Genomic DNA, 20,933 nt, shown 5'->3' with positions numbered 1-20,933 from the left:
ACTGTTGCTTGACTAGTCTGTGGGACAGCTCTCCCAACTTGGGCACAAGCCCCCAGATGTTAGTAAGGAGGACTTTGCAGGGTTGACAGGGCTAGGTTTGCCATTGTCATTTCCAATGCCTAGGTTGATCCGTTTGGTTTCATTGCTTATTGGCTTTGTAGCAGTTAGATACAACTGAGTGACTTGCTAGGCCATTTCAGAGGGCATGTAAGAGTCAACCACATTGCTATGGGTCTGGAATCACATCTAAGGACAGCAGTTTTCATTCCCTAAAGGGCATTTGTGAAGCAGATGTGTTTTTATAACAATCAACAATGGTTTCATGGCCATCATTCGACTACGTTTTAATTCCAGATTTATTAATTAAATTCAAATTCCACCTGCTGCGGTGTTGGGATTTGAACCCATGTCCACAGAGCAATACCCTCGGGCTCTAGGTTATTAGTCCAGTGACAATACCACTACGCCACCTTCTCCCCACTAACTTTGCAGCCCTTTCCCCACTCAAGGATAATTTAATGTTTTTTCCACCTCTAGCCTCAATTTCTTTAATGGCCTCCTTTACCAGACTCCTATCCCCCATATCTGTGAACGCTAACTGGAGGTCTAAGATGGGACTATAACACCCTGTACTTTTGAGAATTACAAAGTAGCAGAACCAAGGCCGTCAACATTCCTGACCTCATCTGGCACTTTCTGATTTTACAGAACAGTCTAACTCTTTAGTTTCAGAGATTTGTTTAGCAGGAGAATTTTGTGAAAGAAATAAAGAAATGCTGCTTGGGTTGAGTTAATGATTGTTTTCAAACTGCCTTTGTTACTTCTGTATCTGACTGACAGCAATGTTACATCTTCAGAGAACGATACAGCACAAAAGGAGGCCATTCAGCCCATCATGTTCGTGTGGCTCTTGGAAACAGCAATCCTATTGTACCCACTCCTGTACCCTTTCCCCATAGCCTTGCAATTGTTTTCCCTTCAAGTATTCATCCAATTCCTTATTATTGAAACATCTTTCCCAAAACCAGGGAAAGGACTGACTGGCACTCACCGCTGAGGTGTTTTGGGAGAAACGTTGGCGAGTTTAAGCTTTTTCCATTTGCCTTGCTGGACTCAACTAAATAACAAATAACAGCCACACTGATACCTTGAAAGGAAATTTGTTTTGACTTACTGGGTTAGCAGCCTGTGCCAGATGGAACAAATTCTATAGGACATAGAATGGCAACATCACAGAAATAGGCCATTCAGCCCCTTGAACCCACACTAGCTCTCTGCCAGATCAATTCAGCTAGTCCCACTCCCCTGCCTTTTCCCTATAGCCCTGCAATTTTTTCCCCTTCAATTCTCTTTTGAAAGCCACAGTTGAACCTGCCTCTGCCATTCTTTCAGACAGTGCATTCCAGATCGTAACCATGCACTGCATTAAAACTTTTTCTTCATGTTGCCTCTGGTTCTTTTGCCATTCACCTTTAAATTGGTGTCCTCTGGTTCTCGACCCTTCGGCCAATGGGAACAGTTTCTCTCTATCTGCTCTGTCCAGCCCTCTCATGATTTTGAACACCTCTATCAAATCTCCTCTCAACCTTCTCTAAGGAGAACAGCCCCAGCTTCTCCAATCTATCCACGTAACTGGTGTTCCTCATCCCTGGAATCATTCTCATGAATCTTCTCTGCACCCTCTCTAAAGCCTTCACAAGCTGCCTAAAGTGTGGTGCCCAGAACTGGACACGATACTTCAGTTGAGGCCGAACCAGTGTTTTATACAGGTTTATCAAAACTTTTTGGAATCACTTGGAGTATTGATTTAAGGATATAATAGAATTCTTTTTCATCATTTCTTCAACCCATTCCTCCAGAAGAGGACAATATGGTTTTGTCTGATGTTTCTCAAGAGGACAAATACACGAGTAAATCTGGTTGGCAAAGGATACCTGGGTGTCAGAGAACGCTCCCTAGATTAAAAACACCTTGCAAGTTGTTTGGTAATCCACCAGACACTATCCACCTGTGCAGTGATGTTTGCCCAGATTTCTCTGGAGGGAGCTCTCTCTCAACGTTAGACCTTCTCCGACACCCTTCAGCTCAAAACCTTTTGCCTTGCAAGTGTGAGCTGATAATGGGGCAACGAGGGCAATGGAGCATCTGAGACCTTGGTGAATAACAGGACCAACAGTCTATCTCCTTAACCAAGGAAATTCAAGGACTGCAAAATAAACAGAGGAAGGACTGATAAGGAAATAAGGTCAACTCTTAGCAAAGGGTGAATTAAGTTGTTGGCAGTGTCCACATCAATAATGGCACGCCTCCTTCAGACGCCATTATTTTCTCATCAAAATCCAACCCATCATCCCTCGCTGGAGCTTGGCCATCCTGGAAATTGATTGAACCTTGAGGAAACTACACATGGATGCATCATACTCAATGTATCCGATCATACTCAATGTATCCGATCATACCCAATGTATCCGATCATACTCAATGTATCCGCAGTAGTGACGGGGCACAGAAATATTACTCACTTTCCCCAATCACCAAAGCTCATAACTGAGTCACAGTCACCTTCCTGTCACTGGCATTAACTTGGTAAAGGCCTGTAGAATTAATTACATTACCCTCCCAGGCAGAGTGAGCAAGAGAGCGTGTGAGAGAGAGAATGAGACAGAGAATGAGAGAGTGTGTATGAGAATAAGAAAGTGAGAAAGAGTGAGTGAGAGTGAGTAAGAGCAGGGAGAGTGTGAGAGAATGAGGGAGAGCGAGAGAGAGAGCAAGAGTGAAAGCGAGAGAAGAACGAAAGCAAGGGAGAGAGAGAGCGCGAAGGAGAGAGAGCGCGCGAGGGAGGGAGAGAGAGCGAGGGAGGGAGAGAGAGCGAGGGAGGGAGAGAGAGCGAGGGAGAGAGAGAGCGAGGGAGAGAGAGAGAGCGAGGGAGAGAGAGAGAGAGCGAGGGAGAGAGAGAGAGAGCGAGGGAGAGAGAGAGAGAGCGAGGGAGAGAGAGAGAGAGCGAGGGAGAGAGAGAGAGAGCGAGGGAGAGAGAGAGAGAGGGAGAGAGAGAGAGAGCGAGGGAGAGAGAGGGAGAGAGAGAGAGAGAGAGGGGGAGAGAGAGAGCGAGGGGGAGAGAGAGAGCGAGGGGGAGAGAGAGAGCGAGGGGGAGAGAGAAAGCGAGGGGGAGAGAGAGAGCGAGGGGGAGAGAGAGAGCGAGGGGGAGAGAGAGAGCGAGGGGGAGAGAGAGAGCGAGGGGGAGAGAGAGAGCGAGGGGGAGAGAGAGAGCGAGGGGGAGAGAGAGAGCGAGGGGGAGAGAGAGAGCGAGGGGGAGAGAGAGAGAGCGCGAGGGGGAGAGAGAGAGAGCGCGAGGGGGAGAGAGAGAGAGCGCGAGGGGGAGAGAGAGAGAGCGCGAGGGGGAGAGAGAGAGAGCGCGAGGGGGAGAGAGAGAGCGAGGGAGAGAGAGAGAGCGAGGGAGAGAGAGAGAGCGAGGGAGAGAGAGAGAGCGAGGGAGAGAGAGAGAGCGAGGGAGAGAGAGAGAGCGAGGGAGAGAGAGAGCGAGGGAGAGAGAGAGCGAGGGAGGGAGAGAGAGCGAGGGAGGGAGAGAGAGCGAGGGAGGGAGAGAGAGCGAGCGAGGGAGAGAGAGCGAGGGAGAGCGAGCGAGGGAGAGCGAGCGAGGGAGGGAGAGAGAGCGAGAGAGCGAGGGAGAGAGAGCGAGGGAGAGAGAGCGAGGGAGAGAGAGCGAGGGAGAGAGCGAGGGAGAGAGCGAGGGAGAGAGCGAGGGAGAGAGCGAGGGAGAGAGCGAGGGAGAGAGCGAGGGAGAGAGCGAGGGAGAGAGAGAGAGAGAGCGCGAGGGAGAGAGAGAGCGCGAGGGAGAGAGAGAGCGCGAGGGAGAGAGAGAGCGCGAGGGAGAGAGAGAGCGCGAGGGAGAGAGAGAGCGAGGGAGAGAGAGAGCGAGGGAGAGAGAGAGAGCGAGGGAGAGAGAGAGAGCGAGGGAGAGAGAGCGAGGGAGAGAGAGCGAGGGAGAGCGAGCGAGGGAGAGCGAGCGAGGGAGAGCGAGCGAGGGAGAGCGAGCGAGGGAGAGCGAGCGAGGGAGAGAGAGAGCGAGGGAGAGAGAGAGCGAGGGAGAGAGAGAGCGAGGGAGAGAGAGAGAGAGAGAGCGAGGGAGGGAGGGAGAGAGAGAGAGAGAGCGCGCGGAGAGAGCGAGGGAGAGAGAGAGAGCGAGGGAGAGAGAGAGAGAGAGAGAGAGGGCTAAGGCAAAAGCGAGAAGGAGAGCGAGGGTGGGAGAGCTTTAGAAACGGGGCTGGATTTTATATGCTCACCGTAGAGATCGGCAGCAAGCTTCAAAAATGGCGGTCCGCCTGTGCAGAGCACATGTCATGAAGCTTCCGCGATATTCAGCGCGGTGGCTCATAGAAACAGCCGGGGCAAACTGCCCACCCCGATGATGTGGGGGTGCAGGCGGTCCGTCCTCCGGCAATGGCGTCAGGTGCCACTGCGCAGGTGCTGACGCCATTTTTAAAGTGTTTTGAGCCTTTCCATTTAATTTAAATTTTTAAAAAGATAGTCATTTAAAATGTATTTTAAAAAATTAAATAAGTGTTTCTAGACCCTTTCCCACCCCCCAAGAACTATACAATTCATTCCTTGCCCACTTCCCTCTGCAAAATACTTACCTTGTGAACCTGACCTTCCCCCCCCCACCCAACAAAGTTCATAAACTTTTAACTTCACCCCTTCCCACCACCCCCTACACCAATCATATCAGTTTGACCCCGCTCCCCTCCCGCACTGAAATACTTTCCTGCTCCCCTCTCCCCACCAGTGTCCTGCACCGGATCTCCAGACGCAGATCCGAAGGTGCTGGAGTGCTGGCCACCGGCACCAATATCGCAGTGGGACGGATATGTAAATTCTGCTCCGGTCGCCGAGCAGCAGGCGGGGGGAGGAGGGGCCAGCATGAGGCCTCACCACCATCGGCAATATCGGGCCTCTGCCGCAGGCATTTTCCGGCCCCCTCCCCGCCACGACCGCCGATGTCGGGGGAGCTTTAAAATCCAGCCCAGGGGGTGAGTGAGTGTATGTGAATGAGTGAGTGAGATGAGTGTGATTGAGAGTGAGTGAGTGAGTGAGTGAGTGAGTGAGTGAGTGAGTGAGTGAGTGAGTGAATGAATGAATGAGTGTTTGTGTGTGTGTGAGAGAGAGAGCTGGGGTGAATATAGATACCCTTCACAAAAAGAAGATACTCAGGGTTAGTCTAAGGAAAGACACGACAGGGAAAATGTGCATCACGTCCTGTATAAACTGTGACAATATTATTTTCATACCTTTGATGTTATTTCCATTTTCATTATGGAGCCAGTGATGGTCATCAGGTCGCTGATGATAATCAAGATGTACCAGCCATTGAAAAACTCCAAATGATCGGATAAGCACATGCTCTGATTGTATCGCTTCAGGAAGAAAGTGACAAATCTCTGCAACAATAAGACAAAAGCTACTGTCAATCCTCAACAGCACTTCTTAAATTACAACAGTATTGCGCATTTATAAAGCGCCTTTAGCATTGTAGACCCGGCCAAGGTGTTTCACAGGAGCCAGTAGCCAATAACATTTGCCATCAAGCTTTTGGCCATCTGACCTAACATCTCCTTATGTGGCTCAGTATCAAAGTTTGTTTGATAATCGCTCCCGTGAGACACCTTGGGTTGGTTTATTACATCAAAGGGTGATAGCAGTGTGGAAATGTCTTCCGCAAATGATAATTGATGATAGATCAATTATTATTAATTTTAAAACAGAGATTGATAGATTTTTGTTAGCCAAAGGTATTAAGGGGTATGGGGCAAGGGCAGGTATCTAGAGTTAGCTCGCAGATCAGCCAGGATCTCACTGAATGGCAGAACAGGCTCGACGGGTTACAAAGGCGCTACAGATATGAAAATGTTGTTATTATTATAAATGCAGGCTATTATTGTGAAAGGTGCTATATAAATGTAGGTTATTATTGTGAAAAGCCCTATATAAATGCAGGTTATTATTGTGAAAGGCTCTATATAAATGCAGGTTATTATTGTGAAAGGCTGTATATGAATGCAGGTTATTATTGTCAAAGTCTTTATATAAATGCAGGTTGTTATTGTCAAAGTCTCTACATAAATGCAGGTTGTTATTTTCGAAGGCTCTATATAAATGCAGTTTGTCATTTTCGAAGGCTCTATATAAATGCAGTTTGTCATTTTCGAAGGCTCTATATAAATGCAGGTTGTTATTGTCGAAGGTTCTATATAAATAATTTAAAACAAATTTTTAAACATTTCTATTTGTCCCATTCTAAACCATGTATTTCTCTGGTTAAAAATGACTTTTCCTTTAGTTCCAGTTTATTATGTTCTATCTATTCTACGCACACTTCCCGTATTTTTCTTTATACGCTTCCTAGGGTTCTGCTGTTCCATTTGGCAAGGGTAGGGATGCCGCGGGATACCATCCAGTCACGCCAGAGCAAATAAATCTTCCCTGTCCTGACAAAGGTCACGATAAATGCAAAGAACATGACAATTTAAACTAGCAGAAACCCAGCACCTCTCCTTCCACATGTTTCAGCCATGGTTCAGTTAGTAACACTCTCACCACTGAGTCAAGGTTATGGATTCAAATCCCACTCCAAAGACTTGAGCACAAAACTCCAGGCTGGTACTCCTAGTGCAGCACTGAGGGAGCGCTGCAATGTTCGAGGTGCTGCTTTCCAGATGAAACATCAAACTAACACCCAATCTGGCCTCTCAGGTGGACGTAAAAGATCTCATGGCACTATTTTGAAGAAGGGTAGGGGAGTTAACCCGGGTGTCCTAGGCCAATATCTATCCCTCAATCAAGATCACAAAAAACTGACCAATAGAATATTGCTGTTAGTGGGAGCTTGCTGTGTGCAAATTGGCTGCTGCATTACAAGAGAGACTACTCTTGAAAATTACTTTATTGGCTGTACAGCATTTTGGGGTGTCCTGAGGTCATGAAAGGTCCTAGTTGTGTTTGACAAGGTGGCGGTGAGCCACCATCTTCAACCAGCGCAGTCTGGTGAAGTTGGTGAAGTTGCTCCCACTGGGCTTGCTGAGAGATTCTTACTGCCAATTGTCGATCTCTGATTTGTCAGATCTACAGGCCGAAGAACTGAATAACAACTCATTTAAAATCAGTCGGGAGTTTATGATAAGGCCAAATCAATGCCAATGGCAAACTTCTTTGATCATTTTATTCTACTGTAAAATACATGTTGAGATTGAAACATGGTGTAAGACTAAAGCCAAACATTGTTGTGTGATTGCAAATATTAAAGTAAGTTACTACAGAACAGACTTGTCGGAATATTTAAGTAGAGAGAAACTTTTAATGCAAAGAGCAGCTGTATGTCAAAAGATGCAGTTCATAGATACCTTGTGTAGTTGGAGACCAAGGATAATAGATCGAGTACAGAGGACAAGTGACATCAAGCAGATCAACATGACACAGGCATCAAAGATCAGGATATAGTGAGTGTTCTTTGAGACTGGAAGAATAAAGCAATATAAATAGCTCATCATATAATACTTGTGTGCTGAGATTATATAATTTTTTTTATTCATTCATGGGATGTGGGTGTCGCTGGCCAGGCCAGCATTTATTGTCCATCCCTAATTGCCCTTGAGAAGGTGGTGGTAAGCTGCCTTCTTGAACCGCTGCAGTCCATGTGGGGTAGGTCCACCCACCAGCTTCACAGGACTGATACAAATATTCATGGACATTACAGCCAACTTAACCACTTAGCACCTGTGGGTACTATTATTATGGCAGTTCTTGATGGCACATGAAGGGCTTGAACATTTAGTTTTAGAGATATAGCACTGAAACAGGCCCTTCAGCCCATCAAGTCTGTGCCGACCATCAACCACCCATTTATACTAATCCTACACTAATCCCATATTCCTACCACATCCCCACCTGTCCCTATATTTCCCTACCACCTACCTATCCTAGTGGCAATTTATAATGGCTAATTTACCTACCAACCTGCAAGTCTTTTGGCTTGTAGGAGGAAACCGGAGCACCCGGAGAAAACCCACGCAGACACAGGGAGAACTTGCAAACTCCACACAGGCAGTACCCAGAATTGAACCCGGGTCGCTGGAGCTGTGAGGCTGCGGTGCTAACCACTGCGCCACTGTGCCGAACTCTTGTGTCTTTCACGTCCAGCACCACACCTCTGTGCACAAATAGTTGTTGGTTTCTAAATGACCTTCCAATGCACTCAAAGTGATCAGGAGCACAAGAAAGAGAGCTTGGCACCTTGTCATTGCGAGGCTTCAAAGAATAACCAATTGTCTGCCGTCTAACCCAATACAAAATGCCATTTAATTGGTTATGGGAACATAGGAACAGGAGGAGGCCATTCAGCCCATTGCGACTGTTCCACCATTCGATTAGATCATGGCTGATCTGTGTTTTAATTCCATTTACCCGCTCTGGTTGTGTAAGCCATAATACCCTTCGGGTTGGCATATCTCCATCTACGAAAGATGATGGACACGCAGCAAACAATCCCTTCACCCAATAAAAGTCTCTTCAGCTCAGTTCTAAAATTTTCAATTGTTGCAGTTCAAGAAAGCAGAATGGAGATAGTTCTGTACCATTTAAAACGTGAGAACATAAGATATAGGAGGAGTAGCCCATTTGGCCCTTCGAGCCAGCTCCACCATTCTTTTTATATTCGTTTCATGGGATGCGGGTGTCGCTGGCCAGGCCAGCATTTATTTCCCATCCCTAATTGCCCTTGAGAAGGTGGTGGTGAGCCACCTTCTTGAACCGCTGCAGTCCATGTGAGGTAGGTACACCCATAGTGCTGTTAGGAAGGGAGTTATGGAATTTTGACCCGGCGACAGTGAAGGAACGGCGATATAGTTCCAAGCCAGGATGGTGTGTGACTTGGAGGGGAACTTGCAGGTGGTGGTGTTCCCATGTATTTGTTGTCCTTGTCCTTCTAGGTGGAAGAGGTTGTAGGTTTGGAAGTGGCTGTCGAAGGAGCCTTGGTGCGTTGCTGCAGTGCATCTTGTAGATGGTACACACTGCTGCCACTGTGTGTCGGTGAAGGAGGGAGTGAATGTTTAAGGTGGTGGATTGGGAGACTGATCAAGCGGGCTGCTTTGTCCTGAATGTTGCTGAGTGTTGTTGGAGCCACGCTCATCTAGGCAAGTGGAGAGTATTCCAACACACTAATGAATTGTGCCATGTAGATGGTGGCCAGCATTTGGGGAGTCAGGAGGTGAAATACTCGCCACAGAATTCCCAGTCTCTGACCTGCTCTTGTAGCCACAGTATTTATGTGTAGAAATGCAGCAAGACCTGGACAATATCCAGGCTTGGGCTGATAAGTGGCAAGTAACATTCGTGCCACACAAGTGCCAGGCAATGACCATCTCCAACAAGAGAGAATCTAACCATCTCCCCTTGACATTCAATGACATTACCATCGCAGAATCCCCCACTATCAACATCCTGGGGGTTACCAATGACCAGAAACTGAACTGGAGTAGCCATATAAATACCGTGGCTACAAGAGCAAGTCAAAGGCTAGGAATCCTCAGGCAAGTAACTCACCTCCTGACTCCTCAAAGCCTGTCCACCATCTACAAGGCACAAGTCAGGAATGTGATGGAATACTCTCCACTTGCCTGGATGGGTGCATCTCCAACAACACTCAAGAGGCTCAGCACCATCCAGGACAAAGCAGCCCGCTTGATTGGCACCCCATCCACAAACATTCACTCCCTCCACCACCGATGCACATTGGCAGCAGTGTGTACCATCTACAAGATGCACTGCAGCAACACACCAAGGCTCCTTCGACAGCACCCTCCAAACCCGCAACCTCTACCACCTAGAAGGACAAGGGCAGCAGATGCATGGGAACACCACCACCTGCAAGTTCCCGTCCAAGTCACACACCATTCTGACTTGGAACTATATCGCCGTTCCTTCACTGTCACTGGGTCAAAATCCTGGAACTCCATTCCTAAAAGCAGCGTGGTATATCCGCACCACATGGACTGCAGCAGTTCAAGACGGCAGCTCACCACCACCTTCTCAAGGGCAATTAGAGATGTACAATAAATGCTGGCCTAGCCCACGATGTCCATATCCCATGAACGAATAAAAAAAAATGTGTCTGCTCCAGTTCAGCTTCTGGTCAATGGTAACCCCCAGGATGTTGATAGTGGGGGATTCAGCGATGGTAATGCCATTGAATGTCATGGGGAGATGGTTACATTCTCTCTTGTTGGAGTTTATCATTGCCTGGCACTTGTGTCGCACAAATGCTACTTGCCACTTATCAGCCCAAGCCTGAATGTTGTTCAGGTCTTGCTGCATATGGACACGGATTGCTTCAGTAACTGAGAAGTTACGAATAGTACTGAATATCGTACAATCATCAGCGAACATCCCACTTCTGACGTTGTGATGGAGGGAAGGCCATTGATGAAGAAGCTGAAAATGGCTGGGCCTAGGACACTACCCTGAGGAACTCCTTTAATGATATCCTGGGGCTGAGCTGATTGACCTCCAACAACTACAACCATCTTTCTGTGTGCTAGGTATGACTCCAAACGGTGGAGAATTTTCTCTTGATTCCCATTGATTTCAATTTTGCTAGGGGTCCTTGATACCACACTCGGTTAAATGCTGCCTTGATATCAAGGGCAATCACTCTCACGTCACCTTCAATACGATTGTGTCTGATCTTCCCACACTATCTCCATATCTCTCGATTCCTTTGGCATCCAAAAATCTATTGACCTTTGTCTTGAATATACTCAATGACTGAGTATCCATAGAGAATTCCAAAGGTTCACAGCCTTTTGAGTTAAGGAATTTCTCCTCATCCCAGACCTAAATGGCTGACCCTCATTCTGAGACTGATCCCATGTTCTAGATTCCCCCACAAGGGGAAACATCCTCTCAGCATCTACCCTGTCAAGCTCCCTCAGAATCTTATATGTTTCAGGAAAATCACCTCTCATTCTTCTGAACTACAATGAGTATAGGCCCAACATGTTCAACCTTTCCTCACAAGACCATCATCCCAGGAATCAACCTAGTGAACCTTCTCTGAACTGCCTCCAATGCAAGTATATCCCTCCTTAAATAAAGAGACCAAAACTGTAAACAGTACTCTAGGTGCAGTCTCACCAATGTCCTGTACAGATGGAGCAAGACGTCTCTACTTATCTGCTCCATCCCCCTTGCTATTAAGGTCAACATTCCATTTGCCTTCCTAATTACTAGCTGTACCTGCATGGTAACATTCTGTGATTCATGTACAAGGACACCCAGATCCCCCTGTACCACAGCATTCTGCGGTCTCCCTCCATTTGCTTTTCTATTCTTCCCACCAAAGTGGACAATCTCACATTTTCCCACATTATACTTCATCTGCCAAATTTTTGCCTACTCACTTGCTTTCCTACCTACCTTTGTATCACCTGCAAATTTGGCTACAATAAGCTCGGTCCCTTCATCCAAGTCATTAATATAAATTGTAAATAGTTGAGGCCCCAGCACTGATCTTTGTGGCACTCCACTAGTTACAGCTTGCCAAATTGAAAATGTCCCATTTATCCTGACACTCTATTTCCTGTTAGTTAGCCAATCCTCTATCCATGCTAATATATTACCCCCAACACCAAATGCCTGTTGGAAATCCAAAAACTCCACATCAACTGGCATCGTTTTATCCACTCTGCTTGTTATATCCTCAAAGAACTCTGATAAATTTGTCAAACATGATTTCCCTTTCGTAAAACCATGTTGACTCTGCTTGACTGCATTTTGATTTTCTAAATGACCTGCTGCTACTTCCTTAATAACGGATTCCAGCATTTTCTCAAATGACAGATGCTAGGCTAATTGGTCAACAGTTTCCTGCTTTCTGTCTCCCTCTTTTCTTGAATAGAAGTGTTTGCTGTTTTCCAATCCACTGGGACCTTTCCAGAATCTCGGGAATTTTGGAGGATTACAACCAACACATCCACTATCTCTGCAGCCGCTTCTTTTAAGACTCTAGGATGCAGGCCATCAGGTCCAGGGGACTTTTATTTCTTATTTAGAGATACAGCACTGAAACAGGCCCTTCGGCCCACCAAGTATGTGCTGACCATCAACCATCCATTTATACTAATCCTACATTAATCCCTTTATGTCTTCTACTGTGAAGACAGATACAAAATATTTGTTCAAAGTCTCTGCCATTCCCTCGTTTCCCATTATTAATTCCCCAGTCACATCCTCTAAGGGACCAATGCTTACTTTAGCTACTCTCTTCCTTTTTATATACTTGTAGAAGCTCTTACTGTCTGTTTTTATATTTCTTGCTAGTTTACTCTGATAATCTAATTTCTCCCTCTATTGGTTTTTAGTCATCCTTAGTTGGTTTCTAAAATTTTCTCAACCTTCTGGCCTAACACTAATCATCACCTTTGCTTTGAATTTGATACCATCCTTAACTTCCTTAGTTAGCACACATGGCAAATCCTTCTCATAAAGAAACACTTCCGAAGTGAGGTTTTCCCACTTATTCCTCACTTTTGCTTTATATATTAGTCCCAGGACAGCAAAGCCAGAATGACCTCCATGCACCACTCTCCCACTTTATCAGGGCTCCTGGTTTTTTCTCTCCCGCAGCCTCACGGAGGCCAGCTCAGCAGGTAGATTTCCATTCTCTGTGGTGCTTCCCACAGCTAGTGGAGCTAAACAATTCTCCTTATAACTAAAACAGACTGGGAGTCATGGGTCTCTGGACTAGGCTTGCCAAGTCTGGTTGGATATTTTCCTGGAGTTATAGTCACATGACCCACCCACGTACAACGACTCCGCCCCCAACCTCCTGCCATTTGCAAATAAACAGCTGTATTTCCTCTACTCCAAGGACAGGATTTTCCCCTTGAGCTTCTGAACCCCAGCATTAGGTGAAAATGGGGGTCAGAAGCCCGCACTGTGTGGGGAACAGTCACTCACCCATGATTTGCCCCAGAGCGGTCAATTCATGGCCAGAGGGCAGGCTCGCCATCCAATGAAAGATGGCGTGTGGGGTTTGGGAGCTGGAGGGCCAATAAGAGGTCCTCCAGCTTGGAAGCAGCAGCAGGATGCCCTTAGAGGTAGGTGAGGGAGAGGGAAACCCAACCTCACACCAACATTTTTTCAATTTAAAAAATAGCATCAGCAACCAGGCCACCATTGTGGGGGGGGGGAAAAGAGGGGGAAGGGGGAGCCACTCCAGATGGTGGTCTGTGGCTGAAGCTGAAGCTAGGCAGGCAAGGAGGACCTTTAAACCTGCCTGCAGTGCTGGCTATCTGATCTATCACCAGGAGGTTGCCTCCATGCAGCTGAACTGTTCCCCATTGCCTCCGGGAACCTGGAGGCCAACTGGAAAATTCCAGTCGGCCTCCGATAATAGGCTTCAATAGGCCATTAGCTAGCTGAATTGGCTACCCACTGCTTGCAGACGGGTAACGCTGACATCCTGCCATTCCACCTCCGGGAAAATTGCCCCGGGAGCGGGATAGTGCCGGGGAAGGGCCACACTGGCTGGCAACGCAAGTTTTTGCACCAATCCCCACTGGAGCCTTAGAATCCTTGCCCAAATTTTAATAACAATGAAACGAAAATGTTTAAAGAAAATGTAAAACAAAAATTGTCTTAATGCCCTGAATAATTATTCTTGTCGGTTGCTGGAGGCCTCGTGTAGGAGATTAATCTTAATTCCTGGAAACTCCAGGGCAAGCCTGCAGGGTGGGAAACTCTACTGTGGAGAAACATTAAGCCAACATATTCTTAGCCAGTACATCATGTGTGCACTCAATCAGGTCGTTCTAGCACAAACTGAATTTCCTCTATGTGCTGGCAGAGCAGTAAGATTGCTATGGGGACACACACAAAAGGCTGAAAGCATCACTGGCTTTGATTTATCACTGGTACACTTGTAGTTAGTTCTTGGGCAGGATTTCGGTACAAATGCAAAATTATTCATAGCAATTCCCCAAATAATGCCCCTGTCCCGCTCTTCCCCAGTAGCTCTGTATATTCCAAGAAACATAGAAAAATTTATGCCACAGAAGGAGACTCTTCAGTCCATTCTGTCTGTGCCCGCCATAAAAGAACCATCCAGCCTAATCCCACCTTCCACCTCTTGGTCTGTAGCCCTGTAGGTTACTGTACTTCAAGTGCATATCCAAGTGTTTTTTTAAATGTTGAGTGTTTCTGCCTCTACCACCCTTTCAGGCTGCGAGTTCCAGGTCCCACGACCTTCCGGGTGAAAGCGTTTCTCCTCAACTCTCCTCTAATCCTTCCACCATTCATTTAAATCTCTGCTCCCTGGTTATTGACCACTCTGCTATGGGAAATATGTCCTTCCTATCCACTCTATTGAGGCCCCTCATAATTTTATACACCTCAGTTAAATGTCCCCTCAGTCTCCTCTGTTCCAAAGAAAACAACCACAGCCTATCCAATCTTTCCTCATAGCTAAAGTTCTCCATTCCTGGCAACATCCTCATAAATCTCCTCTGTACCCTCTCTCATGCAGTCACATCCTTCCTGTAATGCAGTGGCAAGAACTGTACCCCAAATATTTATCCAAATTTTCTCTTAAAAGATGCAGTGTTGTTTGATATGTAGGGTATTTGCACATTGTTAACTACGTGTTAGATTACCCGCTGGTGGGAGTAAGCACAGTGTGCAATGTTTCCAAAAGTGTCTCTTGTATTATTTTATTATTTTTGTTATCGTTTGGTGGGAATATTCTAGAGTAGGGGTTCTCAACGGGGATCTGTGAGAAGGTCTGTCAAAAAAAAAGGCGATAAAGAAACTAAAACTGGTGCTTAATATCCGTGATCGAACCTGGAACGATGTTGCCATCAAGTGGCTCTGCTGGGAACGAAAGCTATAAAGATCTCACATTAAACCTGAGACTGAAACTATGCTCATTCACTTTGACAGAGTCCCCGAGTGTTCCTCACCCTGAACTACACTGGGCTATAGAATGGATACTCTGACAATTCCCCTTCAGTTTGCAGCCTATAGGAATAGGCCTGGTGAACAAGGAAAAGCTGATTAATCTGTTGCTCAGGTTCAACCATTTATATTGTGTTTCCTAAAGTCATACCTGATACTTTCTGCCTCAACTGCAAAATGTCCACAACAGAACGTTGGGATTTACAGCCATGAGAATCTGAATCTTCTGAATAGAAAGAAAATTTGAACAACATCCTCCAACCTCAGTGTCCCCTTAGAATCAGTATTAAATATAATGTGTTTCTTAGGTCAGCTCGATACAAAGAAAGGGAACATGTTGAGGGAGAGTGCAGCAACTCCTCAGATCCTTCTAGAAACTGTGACAATTAAAGACACCAACAGACTCATTTCAAGACGGACACTGTAGTGTTAGAACAGAATGGAGGAGGGGAACAGAGAGATCAGTGGTTTCAGAAATCAGGGTCAGGAAACAAACACAGGGTTCAAATATAGATTCCAAACTCTCTCCCTGACAAACAGACTCGATTCACCTAACTGCAGAGAGTTTAGGTGCACATTGACAGAATTAAGGGTTACAGTCCCCCAAATGTGTTTAAGATTCCCACTGGAGTTTGCCAGGCATCCCGGGACTGTTTCCCTGTACAGAGACTGGGATGGTTCTCATTGGTTCAGTCTCTGGCTAATGCCTCCAGTGGCTGTGCTCCCAAGTCTGAGTTTCTTCTTTACTATAAGATGGCCTTCAGCGTGGTGGCAGGATTACACAGGGTGTCAGCCACTGTGATGTGCTCAATGTTTAAATCCAGGGCCATTTACCAGGCTCACTCAACACCAACTACAACACGGGGAACACATAGCCCCGTGTCAGGGGTCTTAGAGGTATCCTCATCTTGGGATTGATCTTCCCTGTTACTCAATCACTGTTTGCTTTTACCCAGAGTCTTCCCTCCCTTCGAGCTGTCTTTAGTTGCCCGAAATCTAGCTCATAACCTGGTTGTGGATCTGGTAAATGCAGCAGAGGGAGTCCCTCTACACTGCATATGAAGGAGTTCAGATCTCCTCATCTTGACAGAATAGGTGCTCAGCACCAGCAACAAGTTTTACATTAAGTAAACCAAAAATAATAATAAATATACATTTAATCGTATGATGCGACATCAGGAAATGGCTGAAGGCACTGGATACAGAAAAGTCTATGGGCCCTGACAATATTCCAGTTGTAGTACTGAAGACCTGTGCTCCAGAACTTGCCACGCCTCTAAGCAAGCTGTTCCAGTACAGCTACAACACTGGTATCTACCCTGCAATGAGGAAAATTGCCCAGGTATGTCCTGTACACAAAAAGCAGGACAAATCGAAACCGACCAATTACCATCCCATCAGCCTACTCTTGATCATCAACAAAATGATGGAAGGTGTCATCGACAGTGCTATCAAGCAGCACTCACTCAGCAATAACCTGCTCAGTGACGCTCAGTTTACATTCTGCCAGGGCCACTCAGCTCCTGACCTCATTACAGCCTTGGTTCAGATATGGACAAAAGAGCTGAACCCCAGACGTGAGGTGAGAGTGACTGCCCTTGACATCAAGACAGCATTTGACCGAGTATGGCATCAAGGAGCCCAAGCAAAACTGGAGTCAATGGGAATCGGGGGAAAACTCTCCGCTGTTTGGTGTCATGCCGAGCACAAAGGAAGATGGCTGTGGTTGTTGGACGCCGATCATCTCAGCCCCAGGACATCACTGCAGGAGTTCCTCAGAGTAATGTCCTAGGCCCAACCATCTTCAGCTGCTTCATCAATGGACTTTGCTCCATCATAAGGTCAGAAGTGGGGATGTTCGATGGTGATTGTACGATGTTCAGCACTATTTGCAACTCCTCAGATACTGAAGCAGTTTGTGCCACATGCAGCAAGACCCGGACAATATTCAGGCTTGGGCTGATAACATTCGCACTACACAAGTACCAGGCAATGACATTCTCCAACAAGAGAGAATCTAACCATCTCCCCTGACATTCAACAGCATTACCATCGCTGAATCCCACACCATCAACATCCTAGGGGTTACCATTGACCAGAAACTTAACTGCACCAGCCATATAAATACTGTGGCTACAAGAACAGGTCAGAGGCTGGGACTTCTGCAGCGAGTAACTCACCTCCTGACTCCCCAGAACTTGTCCACCATATACAAGGCACAAGTCAGGAGTGTGATGGAATACTCTCCACTTGCCTGGATGGGTGCAGCTCCAACAACACTCAAGAAGCTCAACACCAACCAGGACAAAGCAGCCCACTTGTTTGGTACTTAATCCACCACCTTCAACATTCATTCCCTCCACCACCGACGCACAGTGGCAGCAGTGTGTACCATGTACAAGATGCACTGCAGCAACTCACCAAGGCTCCTTAGACAGCACCCTCCAAACCTGCAACCTCTACCACCTAGAAGGACAAGGGCAGCAGATGCATGGGAACAACCACCACCTGCAAGCTCCGCACCAAGTCACACACCATCCTGACTTGGAACTATATCACCGTTCCTTCACTGTCGCTGGGTCAAAATCCTGGAACTCCCTTCCTAACAGCACTGTGGGTGTGCCTACCCCACATGGACTGCAGCGGTTCAAGAAGGCAGCTCACCACCACCTTCTGAAGGGCAATTAGGGATGGGTAATAAATGCTGGCCTAGCCAATGATGCCCACATCCTGTAAATGAACAAATAAAAAAAAGAATTTTCATACAGAAAAAAATACCTGTGTTGTATTATGGGACCTGTCGAATTTTTAAATAACATGGGTGTCAGAATCAAAAAGGTTTTGAACCCTTAGTATAGAGGCTTATTACCAGAACAATTGAGGGTTCCTTCAGAGATAACAGTCCCTGCTTCAACCAGTGCACTTGGCAAAGCATTGTTTGCTCCAACAAACCTCAGGTGTTCAAATAGGCTGAAAACCTTTACAGATTGCTGTACATTTAACCAATGCCATACCTAGAACAAGTGATGTGTCAAAATATGGCGTCCAACAAACATTGGGACACTGCATACAATTTTGTATAAGTATTCCCAAAGACACTGACAATTCCAGGAATGGAACAGAGTGAAGATAAGTTACTTGCCTTATCTTTGTCCACCTTTGGAGTGTGTGACACAGGTCTTATTTACAGCCAAGTCATATTCACTGTATATGTTAGTTACCGTAAAAAAATTAAAGCACGTACGGGTTCCAGAGATTTCCCACTCCTTGCACTCCCTCATTGTAGTGTCACTCTCCAAACTTATCTTAATGATTCCACTGTGGGCTGCATTGTCAAAGGTAATCTGCAATTGCAGGAGAATAAGCTATTAAGTATAAACAATGAGTGGCTAATTACAATGATTTCTGAACACCTCTTCTGGGAAGCTCTGCACCAACTCTCATCCACTTATCATCACGGAGTGTTTTGGAGGCACAATCAAGGAAGTATTGCAAGCAGAAAGGCCATTCAGCCCATCAAGCTTACCCCTATCACTTTGTTATGGACTCTGTCCTATTTGCTTGATCTCCTGAGGCCAAGTTCTAAGTGTTGTTAATTCAGCGATACCCACAAATATTTATCCATTCTCTTCGCCCCATTGTGCCCGCTCCCGCCAAACTCACCACCTCCAATATTCTGTGCTTGTTGGATGCTCTCCACAGATATCCCTTCCTCATTCTCTGACCCCCAGTTTCACAAGCACATCAAATTCTTGACCATCCTCCTGCTCCTTCTACCCTGGTCTCATGGGTGCACCAGCCTCTTGCTGGGGTACATTTTAACAAATGTCATGCTCTGGCACCTCACCCAGTAGCAGTTCTTCATGTGTAAGCATTGCCAGCAGGTGATATTGCCAACATACCAATTGCATTTGGCAGCAGGAGAGCCCCGTGACATATTAGGATTAGAGCAAGGGGGATTAGAGGAAGGGAGAGAGTTGGGGAGGGAGATAGGTGGGGGGGGGGGGGGGAAGATAGGTGGGGAGGGGGGGAAGATAGGTGGGGAGGGGGGGAAGATAGGTGGGGAGGGGGGGAAGATAGGTGGGGAGGGGGGGAAGATAGGTGGGGAGGGGGGGAAGATAGGTGGGGAGGGGGGGAAGATAGGTGGGGAGGGGGGGAAGATAGGTGGGGAGGGGGGGAAGATAGGTGGGGAGGGGGGGGATAGGTGGGGGGGGGGAAGATAGGTGGGGGGGGAAGATAGGTGGGGGGGGGAAGATAGGTGGGGGGGGGAAAAGATAGGTGGGGGGGGAAAGATAGGTGGGGGGGGGGAAAGATAGGTGGGGGGGGGAAGATAGGTGGGGGGGGGAAGATAGGTGGGGGGGGGAAGATAGGTGGGGGGGGGAAGATAGGTGGGGGGGGGAAGATAGGTGGGGGGGGGAAGATAGGTGGGGGGGGGAAGATAGGTGGGGGGGGGAAGATAGGTGGGGGGGGGAAGATAGGTGGGGGGGGGAAGATAGGTGGGGGGGGGAAGATAGGTGGGGGGGGGAAGATAGGTGGGGGGGGGAAGATAGGTGGGGGGGGAAGATAGGTGGGGGGGGAAGATAGGTGGGGGGGGAAGATAGGTGGGGGGGGGAAGATAGGTGGGGGGGGGAAGATAGGTGGGGGGGGGAAGATAGGTGGGGGGGGGGAAGATAGGTGGGGGGGGGAAGATAGGTGGGGGGGGAAGATAGGTGGGGGGGGAAGATAGGTGGGGGGGGAAGATAGGTGGGGGGGGGAAGATAGGTGGGGGGGGGAAGATAGGTGGGGGGGGGGGAAGATAGGTGGGGGGGGGGAAGATAGGTGGGGGGGGGAAGATAGGTGGGGGGGGGGGAAGATAGGTGGGGGGGGGGGAGATAGGTGGGGGGGGGAAGATAGGTGGGGGGGGAAGATAGGTGGGGGGGGAAGATAGGTGGGGGGGGAAGATAGGTGGGGGGGGAAGATAGGTGGGGGGGGAAGATAGGTGGGGGGGGAAGATAGGTGGGGGGGGGAAGATAGGTGGGGGGGGGAAGATAGGTGGGGGGGGGAAGATAGGTGGGGGGGGGAAGATAGGTGGGGGGGGGAAGATAGGTGGGGGGGGGAAGATAGGTGGGGGGGGGAAGATAGGTGGGGGGGGGAAGATAGGTGGGGGGGGGAAGATAGGTGGGGGGGGGAAGATAGGTGGGGGGGGAAGATAGGTGGGGGGGGGAAGATAGGTGGGGGGGGGGAAGATAGGTGGGGGGGGGGAAGATAGGTGGGGGGGGAAGATAGGTGGGGGGGGGAAGATAGGTGGGGGGGGAAGATAGGTGGGGGGGGAAGATAGGTGGGGGGGGGAAGAGACAGAGGGGGGAAACAGACGGGGGGGGGGGAAACAGACGGGGGGGGGGAAACAGACGGGGGGGGAAACAGACGGGGGGGGAAACAGACGGGGGGGGAAACAGACGGGGGGGGGGAAACAGACGGGGGGGGGGGGAAACAGACGGGGGGGGGAAACAGACGGGGGGGGGGGAAACAGACGGGGGGGGGAACAGACGGGGGGGGGAACAGACGGGGGGGGAAACAGACGGGGGGGGAAACAGACGGGGGGGGAAACAGACGGGGGGGGAAACAGACGGGGGGGGAAACAGACGGGGGGGGAAACAGACGGGGGGGGGAAACAGACGGGGGGGGAAACAGACGGGGGGGGAAACAGACGGGGGGGGAAACAGACGGGGGGGGAAACAGACGGGGGGGGAAACAGACGGGGGGGGAAACAGACGGGGGGGGAAACAGACGGGGGGGGAAACAGACGGGGGGGGAAACAGACGGGGGGGGAAACAGACGGGGGGGGAAACAGACGGGGGGGGAAACAGACGGGGGGGGAAACAGACGGGGGGGGAAACAGACGGGGGGGGAAACAGACGGGGGGGGAAACAGAC

General features: G+C 48.4%; 1 protein-coding gene across 1 annotated transcript in view; it reads right to left on the bottom strand.

Moving 5' to 3' along the window:
- Nucleotides 1-20,933, bottom strand: part of LOC137372634 (mucolipin-2-like) — a 65,796-nt gene that overhangs the window by 21,880 nt on the left and 22,983 nt on the right. Inside the window, exons 7-9 of the mRNA XM_068036597.1 lie at nt 18,266-18,365; nt 7,416-7,528; nt 5,307-5,456 (exon numbers count right to left, since the gene is read on the bottom strand). Coding sequence (XP_067892698.1) covers nt 5,307-5,456; nt 7,416-7,528; nt 18,266-18,365 — 363 coding nt within the window. The remainder of the gene's footprint in view (nt 1-5,306; nt 5,457-7,415; nt 7,529-18,265; nt 18,366-20,933) is intronic.

The sequence above is a fragment of the Heterodontus francisci genome, chromosome 8 (genome assembly GCF_036365525.1).
Source record: "Heterodontus francisci isolate sHetFra1 chromosome 8, sHetFra1.hap1, whole genome shotgun sequence".
Taxonomy (NCBI): Eukaryota; Metazoa; Chordata; class Chondrichthyes; order Heterodontiformes; family Heterodontidae; genus Heterodontus; species Heterodontus francisci.
Note: the sequence above shows the minus strand (reverse complement) of the source record. Positions and strands in the feature narration are given on the sequence as shown.